Raw genomic sequence first — 19,366 nt, forward strand, 5'->3', positions numbered from 1 at the left:
CCACTGGTAAAATGGTGCGGCCGGGCGGGGAAGGAGGCGGGGCCTGAGCCGGCGCTCTGCCTGTGTGTGTTAATGTGTCCGTCCTTCACTTCTCCATTGTCTGTGGCTGCTGCTTGTGGCGGAGGCGCTGCCGCTGCTGTTGTCTCTTTGCTTCTTCTCCTTAGACAAGAGCCACTTCCCCCAGAGAGGTAAAAGATTGACGTTGCGGGGAGAGGGGCAGGCGCCGAGGCCGGGGGGGTGGGAAAGAGGGTGCGGGTCCAGGAGGAAGGGAGACAATAGCTGGGGAGTGTCCGCGAAATGCACAAAAGAGGCAGAAGCGCGCCTGCACGACCCTCTCCTGCAAAAGGCAGGGGGAGAGAGGGGCGCTGCTCCTCAATTGCCTGCTGCTGATGCCGCCGCCGGAAAAGCAGGGAGTTCAGCAGGCTGGGAGGGTCCGCTTTCCGCGGTGAACTTCGAGGTTGCGTGTCTTCCTTTCGCAAGGTGACACGAGACAACTCGGGGGTTGTTGTTGCGGGGAGGGTGGGAAGCTGTCATTTATACGGGGTAGGGTGAGAAAAACAGCAAGCCGGGTTGGACTGAGCGCCTCTAGGAGAGGGGGATGCTGGAGGGATAGCTCAGTCCGTGGAGCACGAGACCCTTCAGCTCAGGGTTGTGGGTTCGAATCCCACGTTGGGCAAAAGATTCCTGCAGTTGGGGGTGCCGCGGTTGGGCTAGATGACCCTCGTGGTCCCTATGATTCTATCATTCTGGCGGCGAATTGCTTTATGGTTGCTTCGGCCGGTGCTCGGCAGTGGCTGCTGCATGCGAAGAAACGTGTTGGGTATGGGAGGGTTCAGACGTATCGCCTTCTCCTTGCCTGCATCCTTGGCGGGAGTCCGTTCTGCTGGGTGCAAACAGGCGGCAGAAGGAAGGAGTTGCCTTTGATCCCTTATAGAGCCTTTCTGGCTTTGGTGAGGTGGGGGGGGGCGGGCGGCGGCAGACCCACTGGGCTGGCTGCGGTGGGGAGGACGTGGTGGTTGCTTCGCTCCGGAGCCGCGCAACAAATCTGTGTGTGCAAGGAGGAGGTGCTGCCTTGTGCGCAGTTTTATTACCGAGGCGCCATAGGCACTCCAGAGACCTCAACCTGCGTGGTGCCACCAGCCCGCCTGGCTGCATGTGGGGAGCCATCCCCGTGTCAGGTTGAGGCTGCAATCCCATACCCATTCTCCGGGGAGTAAGCTCCATGAAACTGAATGGGACTTGCTTTTGGTGCATAGGATGGCGCTGGAAACGTTTCCCTTAAAAAAAAAAGAGAGAGAGACTCTTCTAAATCTGGACAGCGATGTCTTAATTTTCAGGCTTTTAAAAGAAAGGTGTGCTTCAAAAGTTGGCTGAGATTCATTATTTAGTCATCCTAGTGGTTACAGGTGTTTTGTAAGCCTCTTGGAGGAAGGGAAAGTCTAGACATCGCTCAGTTGTTTACTTTCTGTTTACGCATTAAATTGGAGATCTGAGTTCTTTGAGGGAGTTCAGATTTTCTTCTTCCACTTTAAAAAAAGGGGGGAGGGAAGGGAGCTGCGTAAACGCAGGAAATACCATTTTAAATAATTGTTTTATCCGCTGGATACAAGTCACTAGTATTGCTTAGCCCCGTGGATTTCTTGGAGATTAGTTTTTTTTTTTGGATTGTGTAGTTTTGCAGCCTAAATGAACTACAGTACATTGAATTTATAAGTTAAGAGCCTTTTGCTGCTCTTTTTTCAGTTGAGGATTAAGGGAATTTCTGCTCAGCATGCTTGAGTTGTAAATTAATACACCTCCTGCATAATATTATTTTTGGTAGGCAAAGTGATTTAAATAACGTTTAGATCTTGAACTAGAGAAAAACTTGTGTTAAATGCAGTCTGATCCTAAACATGCTTACTGAGCAAGAGGTCCAGTTGTGCTCCATGGGGATTTAGCCCCTGCTAAGAGTTCTTCAATTGGAATAATCATTATTACAGGTAGGTAACCATGTTGGTCTGCCGTAGTCAAAACAAAATAAAAGAAATTCCTTCCAGTAGCACCTTAGAGACCAACTAAGTTTGTTATTGGTATGAGCTTTCATGTGCATGCACACTTCTTCAGATACCTACTGGAAGGAATTTTTTTATTTTGTTTTGGAATAATCATGTGCACTTTCCAAGAGGCCAGAATGGGACGAACAATGGTGTTCCCCCTCTTCTTTCAATGCTTAAAGGTAGGGTGTGATATCAGGCAGTGTTTGTGATTTCTGAGCATGGAACCAGAAAGTGTGGTTAGTCTACAGTACACATGCAGCAGAATAGGACGATGGGCCACAGGAGTGAATACAGGAGGTGCTCTTTTTGAATGATTCCAGTGTAAAACCTCACTGGCAGTAAAACACACACACCCCTCTTTAAAAAAAACCCAATAATGCAGCAGAGTGGAAGGTTTTAATTCAGCCCCCTTCCTACTCTGTAAAATTTCCACTAGTAGGGAATTGTGTATGTATAGTATTATTGAAAATGTGAGTTGTAAAATAGTACAACCCATTCTGTCATCATACTTTCAGATACTCAGGGCCATATATTTTTATTTCCCACTCCCTTAGATATGCTGTGCTTTAAGGTAAAAGGTAAAGGACCCCTGGATGGTTAAGTCCAGTCAAAGGTAACTTTGGGGTTGTGGCGCTCATCTCATTTTCAGGCCAAGGGAGCCGGCGTTTGTCCACAGACAGCTTTCTGGGTCATGTGGCCAGCAGGACTAAACTGCTTCTGGCACAATGGAAACCAGAGTGCATGGAAATGCCATTTACCTTCCTGCCGCAGTGGTACCTACTTGCACTAGCGTGCTTTCGAACTGTGAGGTTGGCAGGAGCTGGGACAGAGCAACAGGGTTTAGACCACAGCACCACCCGCATCCCTGCTGTGCTTTAAAGACTCTTTGATGTAGTATGTCATGCCAACTTTGTGCAAAATGTATAAACTGGCTTGTGCATGATGCAACTGTTGAAGTGTATGGAAGTTTGCATGTCTTCCTTCTATGTATAAACAAGACAGAATGTTAATTTATTATATAAGATTTATAAAGGACTTTTTTAAAGAGGAAAAATAATATAGTAAGGTTACTGCAGCTTGACATTTTTGTAGTAACTCAGTGCCAAAGTTGGTAAAAAATAATAATCAGATTCCATGGCGCAATTAATTAGCATAGCTTGTACCTGGATGACAACTCTGAATTATTTACATTGTTGAGGCAAAATAGAAAACCCCCTCTTTATGGCTTTCTGGTTTCTGCGAATTCACCCACAATTTACAAACATTATTTCCTAGGGGAAACAACCCTCTGGGATGCTTTATAAAAAGCAAAATGTCATCACTATGTTCACAATAAAACCTAACTTAAGCAACTGTAGTTTGACTGGAAAATAATTGAAACAGTAGGTCAGGTGTATTATAACTAATTAGAAATTTTGTTGTGATTATTGCTTGACCTTTAAGAGATAGGTCTCCTCTCCCACTTGCAGATGGTTGCTAAATGCACTTTATATCTCTTGATTCCATTCTGCCTATGGCACACACTGGCAATACTTGTAATTAGATGTGCTCCTTCATGTTGACATTTGATCATCAACCCAGTCATCATATGCCATGGTTAATGGTTCACTATGAATCCCCACTAATGAGTGAAAGCAACAATTCACAACCCTTGGCATTATGTTTGTGTCTGCACAAGGATCTTGGTTTGTCTCACTCTAGCCAAACTACAATTGGTAAGCTAAGAATAAACAGTGGCTTCAGATAATGGCTTGTTTGGCGTGAAGCAAACCATGATTCCTGGTTTGGATAGAACACTAAGCCACAGATTGTGGCCTGTCACTTCTGTCCTCTAGCAGGGAGGAGTGATCTGCACATCCATGGAAAATTATTAGCTTGACTGGGATATGTGAATGCAGCCAGTAACGGATATTAAAGGCCATTCAAAGCTTGCTTGTGCATATTGTTTGCTGTGGTTTAAGGTAGCAAAATCTTTAGGCTGGCAAAATAATAGATTTTGTAGTTATTACATGCATGTAGCAATTCTTTTTCTTAAAAACAATTTTAAAATTTTTATGATTTTCATTTATATACATTTTGCTAGTAGTTTAACAGTAAATCAAACATTTCAAAACGACTTCTTTCCTCTTTATGCGGTTCATTAATTTTTTTATCCTCATTCCCTGCACATTCCAAGTTATATTAAATAATTCTTTTATTCATCTATTTACATGTATCTATATTTTAAAAACTGCAGGTTATTACAATAGATGTTTTTATCTGTTTGCAACTTGTTTGTAAATATTCAGTATACCATTTCCATTCCTTTTATAAAAAGTTTGTTATCCTGATTTCTTATTCTTCCTGTAAGTTTCGCCATTTCTGCATAGTCCATAAGTTTTTGTATCCATTCTTCTTTCATTGGGATTCCTTCATCCTTCCATTTTTGGGTGCATGTAGCATATCTGAATCGCTTATTTTTCTTCTGACAGTTTTCGGTGCTTTATGGGTTTTGCCTCATTTTGTTAATGAACAAGTAATTACAGTGTACGTTAAGCAGTGCAGGGCGGATTACTAGTCTATGGACTGATCTAAAGTGTTTGATTTAGAACAGGCAACTTAAGTTGTAAAGCAATAGCTCCCCCTCACCCCACTGTATCCTGAGAATGTTTTCCATCACCCTACCTCCTCCCCTTGTGTTATATATATAACTAAATGAAATGTACTCCCCCATTGCAGAAAAATAAATAAATCAATGTCTATGGTTGCAGCCTTTTTCCTGTTGTGTGACTCTCTGATTTGACATTGCTTCAATTCTTCCTGTGGTTTCTTCTGAAAATGCAAAAACAAGCGAGTGCCACCGAATATTTAAGGATAAGGTTGTAGGTTTCTATTTACATTAAGCTGTCTTTTTTCGGCAATATCAACATGACCTGTGTAGGATGTTAATTCAGTCTGTAAGAAGAAAAATATGTACATTAGTGCCTACCACATTTATTCTTCTGTTATGTGCCTCTAAAGAGAGATGGGGAAACTATTTATATCTTTGATTGCTTTTTTTTAAAAAAATAGGAACATTTGGTTCCATGTTTATTAGATGAGTTTGAAAGAATAAACACTGTACAGGTAGAGAGATTCTTGTGCAGCCCAAGGAAAGCTATTTGATCACTGAAGAGGTGTTCTAGTCTGAACCTTGTTTCTTTTCCAAAATCACACTCATCTCCCCCAAATCAGTAACAAGTGACTTAGGCTGACTAAACCTAAATTTACTCAAGAAGATCCGATGGAATTCATGGACCCAAGTTAGTCATGCCTATTAATTTCAATGGGTCTACTCGTAGTGTAACTGGGACTGGATAGAACCTAGTGTTTTTTAGTCTCTTCTTTATTTTGTCATGATGTTAAAAATGTTTTTAATGGAACATCCAAACCATGGCAATTGAAGTATAGTCCCAGGCATTCCTAGCCTAATGCATTTCATCAGTTTTCTATAGAATCATACATAGAATTGTAGAGTTGGAAGTGGCCATGAGATTAAGAGCCTCATGCTCTACTGACTGAGCTATCTTGTGCCAGAGTATTGTAATTCTTTTGGCAAAGTTCATCCCCCATCAAAAAAAGGAGTCCATTGGTATAGAAAGTCTTCTGTCCACCCCCAGATTCCTTTCAAAATTGCACATACACTTTAGGTAACTAATGCACACATAAACACCCCCATGTAGGAAAAATGTCAATTGTAAAGTGACTGCAATGCTTTACACTTCTTGGACTTCCAGTTCTTTGTTACCTTAACTTTAAGTGGATAGGGAGAAGGTGGAAACTATGACATTCTCTATCACAATATGGCCATCAGCTTAGATGGCTTTAAAAGGGGGTTAGTTAAATTCATGGATAATAAGTCTGTCAGTGGCTACTAGCCGTGATGATTTATGTTTTACATTCCTCTAAATACCAGTTGCTGGAAATCATATGTAGGAAAATTACTGTTGCCCTTGTGTTCTGCTTGTGGGCTTCCCATGGGAATTTTGTTATGAGGACAAAATTCTGAATTAGACACACCCTTGGCCTGATCTAACTGGTCTCTTCTTAGGTCCTAAGATTTGTCAGCTGGTTCAGTCTGCCTTTAATTGCTCTTCTGCTAAGTAATTTGGGACCCATTTTCCTGTCCAGAATTGCACAACATATAGTATAATGATAAGATATTGCTGAGGAATGGTTGACATGGTGGGGAAGAACATGAAATGTGACATTTTGGAGAGGTGCACGGAGATCACATCAAAGGATCCCTAATTCAAGAGGTGCAAAGGAGCTGCATTTTTTAAAAAAGCAATCAATCTACAATTTTTGAAGCCTGGTGCTTATGTGCAGGGCTGGATATGTTTTTACTACATTTTAGCAAACCTTAAAACTCAAAAAACAACCCAAAACAAAACCCAACCCAGAAGCTTTAAACAGCATGAACACAGAATGAATTCAAAATTTTCTTTTTAGCCAGAAGTTAAACATGTCTGATCCTAATAAGAGCATTATGCTGTCAACTTAGCCCATGAAAAGGTTTCTTGAAATACTTTCATTTTTTAAAAAATCCAAGGTTAAGCATGATAAAATAACCTCAAGAAGCCAAAGGCACGGCAAAGGAAAACAATAAATATATCTGTATTGTTTGCATAATTGTAAACTTCTCTCAGTTGGTGACATTTCTTCCTCCCAGGCCGCACCCCTCACCATGAACATCTTAAGTGTTTTTGGCTCCATTCCCCTTTTGGAATTTGTCCTTTTTGTGGTCATAAATTTTGATTTCTTGAATGGAGGGATGCATGTGTCTGTGTAGAAACCTCTGGCTTTTGTGTGGCTGGAATGTAGCCATATTGGACTGAAAGAGTCACATCCCTTGCTTCCTTCACTTAAGGTAAAAGGTAAAGGACCCCTGGACTGTTAAGTCCAGTCAAAGGCAACCATGGGGTTGCAGTGCTCATCTCGCTTTCAGGCCAAGGGAGCCGGCATTTGTCACACTGGCGTGTGGCCTCAGGTTGAGAAGCATGCCCTACTCCCAGTCTACACAGACCGGCTCTCAGGGTTTCAGAGAAAAATGTTTCCTATTCTTGCCTGGAGATGCTAGGAACTGAACCCCATAATCTTTTGCATTAAATCATGTACTGTATCACTGAGCTATGGCCCTTCCCTTAATGCTGTCTACTACCCACAGTGCACACACATGCACTTGCAAAATCCACTTGCAAAATTTCAGGTTGTCAAGTTCCTGAGCCAGCCAAATTCTTCCATTATTTCCCCTCACTCCCTGTCTTATCTGTTTTTTGGAGTTCCTGGGAGATTGAGCATCAGTTTGTCAGCAACGCTCACAAAATAGCTTGCTTATTAGCAAAGTGTATTGAGTTGGAGTGGCATCAATAACTGCCTGAAGAACAGCAGGCTGACATATCCGCAAAAGATGGGTTTCTCTGGGCCTTTAATTATCCACTATTTTTTGACTATGTGTTTTAGGGGTAACCATGTCAATGAAATTACCGAGAGCTCTCAACATGCCTCACTTCACAGATACTCCATTTGTGACATGTCTACCCTTTCTTTAAAATGGTGAAAAAATGAAGTTATAGCTATATGGGGGAGTAAGAAGCTTCAGTAATGAGTGAGAGCTTTTTTGTGCTATCTGGGCAACAATCTTCTGTGAACTTCTCTTGAGCAGGCCCCGTGAAACATAAATAAATTGCACACACGAGAAAATTGTGGGGTTGGCTGCTTCTTCTTCTGAGTCCAGGTAACTGACAAGCTTCATGGGGGGGGGGAGACTCTGATCTTTCTTTCTTTCTTTCTTTCTTTCTTTCTTTCTTTCTTTCTTTCTTTGAACATTATGAAGCAAAATGCTGGCACCATTCAAAGCAATTACTTTGTGAATCCCACTCCATTTTGGAGAAGATCCAAGACCAGCTTCAGAATAGCTACAAAGTCCTTTCCCCAAACAACGAAGTAGGGACTTTTTCGTTTATTTTCAAGTTGTTTGGGGGACTTCCTTGGTTCATTTGTCACCCTAGAATTTTCTCTCTAGACATGGAGTATGGGGAAGGGACCGCCTGGCTTCATTTTAAAGCTGTGTTTTCATCTTTCCTGACCAGAGAAGTGATGGAGTACCAGAGAAAATAATTGGGAAATCTGGGATTTTACTGTAGGTGTGACTGGGCAGCAACTTGTCCACCAAAAAGCCAAAGGTGGTTGCAACAGCAGGCGTTCATATTTTCTCATGTGTTTAATTTTGTGGTTTGAGTCAGGAGTATGACATGTTCAGAAAGTTATGGCAGAAAGATAAACACCGAGTGGGGAAATATAGCATATAGGTTCAGGCTTCATTGTTTGAAAGGAGAGCTAGGGGTGAGCTTTATTTTGGGTGTTGTTGTTTTAAAGAACTGGCACATTTAGAGGAAGGATAGATTAGAGCAGGGTTGGGGAACCTTTTCCAACCACAGTGCCGCATTCCACCACAGACAGTATTCTGGAGGCCACATTCTGCTAACAAGTGGGGCATAGGCAATAGCAGGCAGTAGATCTGCAGCTTGCTTTTGCACATAGGCTACATTTTGGTCAGAACACTCTACACACAGATTCCCCCCCCCCCCCATTGAGGCAAATAAAGTGACTTTTATCATTGTTCAAGGATGCGTTCCAGTACAGCAGAGGCACTTGGGGTTGTGAAGCAGAGTCCGCAAACACTGGGACATGAGAAGAGTCTCCGGTGCCAAGTAGAGAGGCCTGGCGGGATGTATTCAGCCCCTGAGTTACTCACCTCAGGGCTACAACTAACTCATCACTGTCTGGCATACTGGCTTTCTACAGGCTTCAGTCATACATTTCCTTCTACACTGTATTCTGTTTAAAAAACAATTCTTGATACTAATTCAAAGAGCTACAAAAACACACAAAGTGTCTTTTTACAATATACTGAGATAAAACAGCTACTTGGTGTATAAGAGAACAAAGCCAGAAGGAAGAAAAGGCACGGAAAGGAGAAGCCTAAAAAAAGAGAAAGCGAGGGGAAAAAGAAAAAAAAAACTAAAGATGAAGAAAATAAAAGAACTTCTGGTTCTCTCCACTGCTGCTGTATATGCTATTCATTCCTCAAGATCCAACCATTCTATCGTCAATAAACCAGTATTTTTTCAATCTTCAAATCCAGATATTACAAGATCATTTTCTCTTTCATGCAAAAAGTCCATGAGAAATGTCCAATCCTTAACACCTCCTACATTCTGAAGTGATACTGTCATTGAAGGATATTACCACATGGTGTGTTTTTTCTGAATGGGAAGAGCAGCCCTATGCACCAGTTTTAGGTATTTCGGTCTCTGTGTGCATTTATGGGTGGACCTTCCAGCTGTTGCTAGCTGTCAATCATACTTGGGCAGCATAGGTAACTTCCTGTGTTCTGTTCTTGTACTGTGGTGACTTATTTCTCTATCCATCTGCAGTAAGGATGAGAGACAAATTCTATATATGCCCTGGCAGCATTTGATGGGGATTTCACAAGAAGCTGCTGCTCTTCCATCTCATTCCAGATGCATCCTTTCATCCTGTCAACACTTTACAGCACTTTCTTTTTTCCAAACTTGAGTGATGCACGTAGACTTGTTTTTCCACTTACAAATTTAGTTCGTGTCTAACTTTGGATGTTCTTTCACTTTGTTGCACAATGAAGAAGAAGAAGAAAAGGAAGAAGAAGAGGAGGAGGAGGAGGAGTTTGGATTTGATATCCCGCCTTTCACTCCCCTTCAGGAGTCTCAAAGCGGCTAACATTCTCCTTTCCCTTCCTCCCCCACAACAAACACTCTGTGAGGTGAGTGGGGCTGAGAGACTTCAAAGAATTGTGACTGGCCCAAGGTCACCCAGCAGCTGCATGTGGAGGAGTGGAGACGCGAACCCGGTTCCCCAGATTATGAGACTACCGCTCTTAACCACTACACCACACTGGCTCTCAGTGAATGAAGTAACAGTTTTTCAGACCTGGCTGGGTCTGCATCCTGCAAAGCATCTCTCTATCTCTGACTGCATGCAAACCATACACCTAAAACACACACCCCTCAAGAATCTTGGGAATTGTAGTTTCCGCTCAACAGAGCTGCAATTCCCAGAATGCTTAACAACCTACAGTTTGACAGACCGCTCTTCTTCCTAGGTTGTGAGGAAAAATGAAGAAAACAGGTAATTTACTGGGGTGGAGTGACTTTTGCAGCTGTTGTCAAAGTTGCAAAAACAATGAAGCACAGGACTGAGGGAGAAATTTCTAGAAAAACAATGGGATATCATCTCCGCTCAAGGCATGATGGATAACAGCAACAACTGGGAAAAGATAGACATAACACTTTACAAGGATGGGAAGAAACATCACAGACAGAATAAATGTCACACACAGGAAGAACAAGGATATACTTTGAGATCCTCGCTTGTAGTTCTATAAATCATTTAATGTGTCAACGTGAATAGAAGTTTTAAATATTGCAGCTGTTGTATAAGGGATTATTATTATGACTGGAATGTAATTGAAATCAGTAAGATTTTGGAATGCAGAAATAAAGAAAAGCATCAATTATAGCACGTGGGCCCCCACTAAATTATATAATTTGGTATTTGAATGATTGATAATAATAATTTTATTTTAAATGGGCATTGTTATAATGAGGCTATCATTGAATTATAATGAAAAATTAATAAAAAGCATTATAAAATAATAATAATCTACAGTTCCCAGGATACTTTGGGGTAAAAAAATGTTCTTTAAATGCATGGTGTGTACACAGCCCCCACTTTTTGTAGTCGCTCCCCAGTGGGCCATGGAATAAGCTTTTAAGAAGCCAATTTGTTGCAATATTGTTGGACTCTGTGGGCTTTCTCTTGTGTTGTAAAACCTGCATCTGAGTTGAAATGAGTGTGCTGCACTGATCGCTGCCCAATCTCCATCTCCAGTAACCTGTAGTCGGCAAAGTTCTGAATCAGAGAGCTTAATAATTAGGATTCTATATTATAGGGTGAGTCACACTGAGTAGAGAAGGCTCCCCACTTCAGAACTTTGCTTTCCATGAGTTGGTGGTGATGGTGATGTGGGATGAGCTTCACACATTCATCTCTGCTCGCATGTAGATATTACAGCACATAACAGGATGCACATAATCCTTTTGTTCCACAGTAAGAGGCTGGGTGCCGAATAATGACTAATCAAGGCCTTGCACTTTTGCTTTATAATGTAAGAGCATTTCTCTCTCAAAGAGGAAGCATGATGGCAAAATGTTCGTTTCTGTGCCCTGCTCTGAAGATGCTTCTCCAGGGTGATCCTCCGCTCCATCAGCTGGCATGCGGACAGCAAGTTTATGTGTGCTACTGGCTCTAGCACTGCCGGCTCTGCATTTTGATGGCAACAAATCAATCAGTGTACAATGAGAGTGAAGATAGCATTGATCAACGCCATGCCTTTTGGTACAGGCCCTGCCATCATGTGGTCCAGGCTAGGGATATCGGAGAATTCTGACAAAAATGGAAAAACAAGTGGGAATTTGCTGCAGTCTGCATGTTCAGGGAAGTTTTTAATGGTTGGTGTTTCATTATGTTTTTAAGATTTTGTTGGGAGCTGCCCAGAGTGGCTGGGGCAACCCAGTCAGATGAGTGGATGATGATGATGATGATGATGATGATAACGACGATAACGATGATGATGATGATGATGATGGGAATGGAAATCAGTCAACCAAATGTGATTGGTATTTGTTTACATCATTGCTGTTTTTCTTAAGTCCAGAAATGACAATGAATGGACACTTTTCACATTGTCCTGAAATTGCCTTTACATTGAAATGAATGTAAGTTATGTAAATTGGTGTTGGAACTTATATTAAATAGTGGCCAGTAGAATGATTAATGTAGTATTGGTTGGAAGCCAAACTGTGGCAGAATGGAAATGGCACAGACTGTGATGAATATACCGTATGTCAGAATGGAAATCTTAGTCCAGGCTGAGATGTCGGTCATCCCTGCACAGCCCTCTGTTATCCTGCTGCCATTTCTGCTTTACTACTTCCGCTGCTCATGGAGCAGCTACCATGAACGATAATCTGATCGTTTGAGATGGTTAGGCTTTCAACTCTTTTCACTGCGTGTCCTTACCATATATTGTGTTCATATGGTATATTAACACCTCTTTGCATGGGAATTTTAGATGAGGCTAACTCATTGAAAATTGTCAAACCTAAGCTTATATAAATAGGAAATCAACATTATTGGAGGGTAGTGGGATACAGCTGGAGGTTAGCTTTGCCATTTTGTTTTGAAGGAACTGTGACAACGTTAACTGCATGCCAGCTGCAATAAAATAAAATAGCCAAGATATCAAAGTACCATTCTTATTAGCCTCCAGTTGTGTTACACAACTCTGTAAGGCAGTTAAGAGTCTTCTGGACTCTGCTTTTGTTGGAGGCAGTTTTGATTCAGTTCCTTCTGCTTCCCCCTCCCCCCTTCTCTCTCTTTTAATCATCCACTTTTCTTCTTCATCTATGCTTTGATTAAGTCATACTCCAGCATGTAAACAGAATTACCCTTCTCTCTACCCCTCTGTCCATGCCTTGTTTTGTTTTGTTTTGTTTTTGAACGACTGCCACCGTGCTTCTGTTTGACATTCAAAAAATGTTGCCTCTTGCACAAAAACAACCTGTTTGGGGTTGCATGGTCTGACATTTTGGAAGATGTATGCTTTCTGAAAAAAGCAGATAAGGGTTACCATAATTGCAGTTTTCGCTTTCAGAAACTCACATCATCTTCTGAAGGAAGTTCAATATATGATGCAGTGTAGATATAAAATCGCAGAGCAATAGGAATTTGCTGTGCGTGTTTCCTCAGAGGGAGGTCTTTCTGTGCTTAATTGGGCTTTCTTCAAGATGAGTGGGATTAGCGTTTGCAGCCTAATTCAACCATATTTTGAGAATCTCACATACCTCCTGCCTCCCGAGGTATTATCCTACATAGGTGACTTTCTAACTGTGTTTCAGAGAACTCGGGGATTTACTGTATGCTTATCAGAGTTTCTCACCAAGCAGATTATTAAATGTGGACAAGCTGCCTGAAGAACAGGTTAGTAGTGGGCAACATTCCCCTGCAATGGGATGATATCAGTGCGTACCATCCATAACTGAGTGAACACCTGGAGCATGTATTGCAATTGTTTGCAACATGCAGAGGGGGCCCAGGAGATGCTGAAGAGCTCCATGGCAGACAAGTGAATCTGGGAAATACTCCTTAAAGTAAAAGGTTAGAAAATCATAGTTTTGCATCATTCCCCTGCCTTTTCACCTAGGCCAGTAGCCATTGTGATTCCTTGTCAGCTATGTGTTGGGTGATCAGAAGTATGCAAAGCCTTAAGGCAATGCTGCTGATTTCACTGCCATCCTCCTCCAAGCCTCATTTAGAATGGTAAAGGGACCTCTGACCGTTAGGTCCAGTCACGAAGGACTCTGGGGTTGCAGCGCTCATCTCACTTTACTGGCCGAGGGAGCCGATGTTTGTCCTCAGACAGTTTTTCCGGGTTGTGTGGCCACCATGACTGAGCCGCTTCTGGCAAACCAGAGCAGTGCACAGAAACACCGTTTACCTTCCTGCCAGAGCGGTACCTATTTATCTACTTGCACTTTGACATGCTTTTGAACTGTTAGGCTGGCAGGAGCAGGGACCGAGCAATGGGAGCTCACCCCATCGCGGGGATTCAAACCGCTGACCTTTCGATCAGCAAGCCCTAGGCTTAATGGTTTAGACCACCGTGCCACCCATGATTTTTAAAGACTGGACTAAAGACTCCTCCTTAGGGGTGTATTTACACCTGCTTTTAACCTGCCTTTCCTCCTAGCCGCTTGGGCTAGGTTGAGGTATGTTGTATCTCCCCAGTCCCCTTCACTTAATCCCCACAAAATCTGAAAGGGTTTATTGTTCCAAACCCAAGGTCACGCAGCAAGTTTCATGGCTGAGTGAGGATTAAAATCTGGATCTGTTCAGTTTTAAGTCCATGACACACAAATTCACCTGTAACTGTGGCTGTGTGAGGTCTAGTTGTGTGTGGGCTCAGGATGTGGCCTGTAAAGAGACACAGGGCCACTATCTAGTTGCTGCTAAGTAGGCCTGGTCATCTCCCGGATGGGTAACTGCCTGGGAAGGAACCACTTCTATACCACCTTGAGGTCCATAATGGAAGAAAGGTGGGGTAAGGAAATAAACAAATGCACTTCCCTAGGGCAGGGGTGGGGAACTGCAGGTTTATGTGGCTCTCCATGCCTCTCTATATGGCCCTCAGGACTTTTCCCAGGTCACACCCACTCCTGGTTCCTGCTTTGCACCATTCCTGAGTGTTTATGCTTGGCTGGAATATGTCATTAGACACTGATAATGCTCCTTGCTTCCTTAGACAAAGGATATAAAATGGTTTGCGCAGAAACCAGCCTACTCTGCAAAGGTAATAATTTCATCTATTGCTCTACCCAATTTTGTCTTCAACCCTACTGATGTGTGGCCCCCAGAAAGTGGCCCTCAGGCTGAGAAGCTAGGGGAGCTCTTTCTTCCTCCTTTGCACTCCAAAATATTAACTGGGTAGACTAGTCTAACCAGAAATGAGAGGTTTTCTCATGCCATCCTGCCACAATTAGTGACATGGGTTTCTCTGTTCTGTTATTTTGGCTGTTGTTTTTATTGTTTGCCACATTCTGGCATAGCGGATTGCATCCCTCTCTTTACATGCAGACCTGCAGAGTCTGACCTGACGCGCCTGAAATGTGTCTGACTAGCAGTTGCTGCCTTTTGCCCTTTCCTTTGCTCTTTCTCCCTCTCGTGCATATTCCTTGACCCCGTCCTTTAACAGCTACCTTATAAAGCCCCAACCAAAGCAGATTAGAGTGTGATGCATTTTAAAGCTAAATATAGAAACAAGATCTTGTTCTGGTACTAATAACCTCTGGAGTGACACTCCTGTACGCAATTTGTCAAATCCGCTACAAGTGGTGAGTTTGCTTTTCTCCTCTTGGTTTTTGCTTCAATTTGGCACTCGCCCCTCCCCCATTACCTCAGTGTTTTTAAATGGCTTATTTGTGCATTGGAGGCTGGGTTCTGGAGTGGGGGGGAGGAGAGTTGCTTCTGTTGCACCCATATCCACTCAGAAAGAAAAACACAGCATTAATAGAAGCAGGATGGTGACCAGAAGTCTGCACAACATTAGAAGGCTCTGAGCCCTGTGGAAAAAAGCTAGCAGCCTTCATTAGCCTTGTTGCCTCAGCCTGAAAAAGACTTCCCTTGGTCCCAGTGGGGAAGGGAGATCCACCTTGCATATTTTTAGATCTCTGTTGCTGCAGAGTCGGGTGTCTGTTGTGTTTATTCAGTGGCTGCTCTTGGTGCCAGCTTCTTGTGTTTATTCTGAGAGGCGCCTACCATCGTTAATGCACAGGGGTATTATTTATTTATTTATTTATTTATTTATTTATTTCATAGACTCGTGGAGTCGGACAAGGCCACGAGGACCATCTAGTTCAGTGGTAGGCAACCTAAGACCCAGGGGCCGGATGTGGCCCAGTCGCCTTCTCAATCTGGCCCATGGACGGTCTGGGAATCAGCGTGTTTTTACAAGAGTCGAATGTGTCCTTTTATTTTAAATGCATCTCTGGGTTATTTCTGGGGCATAGGAATTCTTTCATTTTTATTTTTATTTTCAAAATATAGTCTAGCCCACCACATGGTCTGAGGGACAGTGGACCAGCCCACGGCTGAAAAATGTTTCTGACCCCTAATCTGGTTCAACCTCTGCACTCCTTCGGCCAATGTGAGACTCAGACTCACTGCCCTGGGATTAAGAGTCTCATGCTCCACCAGCTGAGCTATCTATTAGCCTGTTTTGTAAAGTTTGAACCCTTTAAGGTTTGCTGTGTCAATAAGTGCTGTTTCCAAGAAAGAGAGGAGATGATTTCAGAGGGCAGGCAAATAAAAACTTGACCCTTGCTCAGATGGGTGTGATTCAGTGTTGTTGTTTTTTTTTTTATGCAGCCGTTTTACCTTGTGTGGAACTGCTCTTGCTGTTTGCTAACTCCCAAAACCATTAACACCATGAAATATACCAGCCAGGGAGTTTCTCCTAAGAATCAGATTGAAGCAGGAAAGAGTCAGAGGGACTCCAACACTTGCTAATGTGGTTTGTTTATTCCCCACACTAAGTTTTCTTCTGGACAACTCTTGCTGAACTGAGGGCTGAAATATGTCTGGAAAGTCTAATCTCTGGCTTGGGACTCTTTCTTCTGAGACCCTATCTGCAGTATACATTTAAAGCAGTATCATAAACGGTCATGGCCTCCTCTGAGAGCTAGTGGCTTGTTCTGGAAAATTCACCTTGGAAACATGGTGATGTTGGAACATAGAGGTGGATTCCTGGTATCAGAGTTCAGGATTGAGAAGGGGGTGTTCTGATCTTCAGGAAACACAAGGAATGTGATAGATTCAATAACCGGAATGAGTAAATAAGAGGCAAAATCTTTTGGAAGATAAGAAGTTGTTTGGATGCAAGGTCAGGATGTAAGAGTCGCAAGAGAAGGAGGAAGTTAAGAGGTGACAAGGGAGTTGATTGAGACAGTGGGAAACTGGAGCAAACTGGAATTTGGAGTGGTACAGCAGAAAAGATTAGGCTACATTGAATGGAATGTATGGAGATTATATGGCCACCCGCAAAAATTAATAGCATCAAGTGGTAATCGCTTGGCATGCAAGTTGCATCAAGTGTGGCTTTTATGGGTTCCCAAATCAGGACCTATCAATGTCACCAGTAATTTGTCCTTCACTTGTCTCTGGGATGGGGAACCTGCAGCTATTCAGGTGTTGCTGGACTACAACTCCAATCATCCCTGACCATGGCCATTCTGGCTGGGATTGATGGGAGTGAGAGTTCGGCAACATCTGGGGGTTCCTATCCTGTATAGTTCATATTATGCTAAGGTTTTGATATCCTTTTGATTTAAAATATCTCCATTAAAACTGTACACCTGTAACATTCTACACTTGTATTCCAGAAATTTTATGAATAAGCATCAGAAGCCGGTGCTAACAGGCCAACGGTTCAAAACTAGGAAGAGGGGTAGGTTTGATCACTTCCTTTTGTTGTTTATTGCAGTTTATTGAAGACTTTGCACAGTGCTGCCTGCTGTGTTTTGTTTCCCCTGCTTAGCAAATCAGTATTTAACATTAAAGAGTAGATGGACTGAATCAGTTTACTTGCTGGTATATATTGAGCTCCCTGTGAACAAAAGTGCAATACTTATTCACCATACTGGAAGACTTTTCTCTAGCTGTATTCATGTCACCCATATTGTCTTAATAGAAAACTTTGCTTTTTAAGAAATCAACATCAAACCATGACTAATAACCCCGGCTTGTTTTAATAAACCAGCTTTAATGCTAGCCACAGTTCCAGATTTGGAGATAACAGCAAGCCATGGTTAGTTGAAAATGGAAGTCCTTCTGATCTCATCTTCATAGACCTATCAGTGGAGAAAACCAGCTTGTGGTTTTTGTACATAACAATAACCAAACCATTGTGATGTATAACTTTATTTATATATGAAGGACTCTCCCATTACACAGAAGAAACATGATTCTGATATACCCTTCTACCACAACAGGCCAATCCAGTGAAATATAACCAGCTTAACTATTTTGTATGTTGCTCTCTGGGACCAACACTGTAACATGCCAAGCTCATTCATTGCAATACATCGCCCCATTGCTCAGTTTGCAATACGCGCCCCATTGTTCAGTTTGTAATATATTGCCCCATTGCTCAGTTTGCAATACATGGCCCATTGTTCAATTTCCTCTTGAGAGGATGACCTTAAATGCAATTAAGAAAAGGTGATTGGGAAGAAGAAAAATCAACAAGAAAATAAAATACTTCATGTGCAGCTTTATATTGTATAAATTCTGCAACCTAGTGAGTAGCATGTTATGATGCATATGCAAAGTGGGAAGAGAACAATTCAGCAAAGGTTGTTTGAGCACCTGTAGAACAGAATGTTTGAATATGACTGAGAAATGGAAACTGGCATTCAGCTTCCATAAAATGATTTGGCACTGGCTATCTGTTTTAGATGAAAAAGAGAAATTTGAACCGACCGTCTTCCGGGATACAATTGTCCAAGGTCTCAATGAAGCTGGTGATGACCTGGAAGCTGTAGCCAAGTTTCTGGATGCTACAGGCTCAAGGCTAGATTATCGCCGCTATGCCGACACTCTGTTTGACATCTTGATAGCTGGCAGCATGCTAGGTATGTATGTCACACTGAAAACTTTCAACGCTTTCAAAGCTGATCCTGGAAACATGCCCTCTTGGTTTTATCTGTCTGGCAGCTAATGTTCAACAACTGTGGCTCTCCCCTTTGTCTGGATCCTCCTCTTCCTCATTTTCAGTTATCTGTGTTTTGTTTTCATGTTTCTCTTACCTTTTTGGTACAATTCGGAAAACTTTGTGGGCTGTGCCCAACTAAGTTCAACTCAAGTAGACCCACTGAAATTAATGGACCAAAGTTAGCCATGTGCATTCTTTTCAAAGGGTGGTCTTCAACTTAGTTTTATTCAGAGTACACCCATTGAAATTAATGACCATGGCTACATGGAGTCCATTCAGTACAATGGGTCTACTCTCAGTATAACTAGCATTGGATGCAACCCTAAAAATGAAGAAGAAGAAGAGTTTGGATTTGATATCCTGCTTTATCACTACCCGAAGGAGTCTCAAAATGGCTAACAATCTCCTTTCCCATCCTCCCCCACAACAAACACTTTGTGAGGTGAGTGGGGCTGAGAGACTTCAGAGAAGTGTGACTAGCCCAAGCTGCATGTGGAGGAGCGGAGATGCGAACCCAGTTCCCCAGATTACGAGTCTACCGCTTTTAACCACTACACCACACTGGCTTGAAATAGTGTTGTTAAAGTTGTTGTAGAGCGTATCTAGAATAGCAATGCTGTTCTCTTTTACCTGAAACAAAATGGCAACAGGTTGGAGCCTAATGACTAGAGTTGATCAATATATGGGATTGTAAAGTCTACACTGGACTCCTCCAGAGGACCTGTTTATTGAGCATTCATCCTGATTTGCTTGCAGAAAACTTAGGTGCACTGAAGCATTGCACAAAGCAGAATTGACTTCCCCTCACATCTGTCGATAGAAAGGGAGGCCAATCCTGCTGGGTTCAGGTGCTCAAGAGAGCTCACTCCAGGGAACTCTCTACACACCCAAACCCAAACCGCTGCCAAAATTATCCTTTCCCCCTTTGCTTTAGCAGTGG

At 42.5% G+C, this 19,366-nt stretch overlaps 1 protein-coding gene across 2 annotated transcripts in view; it reads left to right on the forward strand.

Annotated features, from left to right (window-relative positions):
* Positions 1–36: 36 nt before the first annotated feature.
* Positions 37–19,366, forward strand: part of BZW2 (basic leucine zipper and W2 domains 2) — a 45,684-nt gene continuing 26,354 nt past the window's right edge. The window contains exons 1-3 of one of the 2 annotated variants that reach the window (XM_083705343.1): positions 37–188; positions 17,096–17,160; positions 18,170–18,346. In XM_083705343.1, the coding sequence (XP_083561469.1) occupies positions 73–188; positions 17,096–17,160; positions 18,170–18,346 (358 nt within the window). In that variant the 5' untranslated portion in view covers positions 37–72. Of the gene's footprint in view, positions 189–14,974; positions 15,050–17,095; positions 17,161–18,169; positions 18,347–19,366 lie in introns of those variants that run through there. The other variant, XM_083705344.1, reaches the window with a different exon arrangement.

This window comes from Podarcis gaigeae (genome assembly GCF_964106915.1).
Source record: "Podarcis gaigeae genome assembly, chromosome: 12".
Classification (NCBI taxonomy): domain Eukaryota; kingdom Metazoa; phylum Chordata; class Lepidosauria; order Squamata; family Lacertidae; genus Podarcis; species Podarcis gaigeae.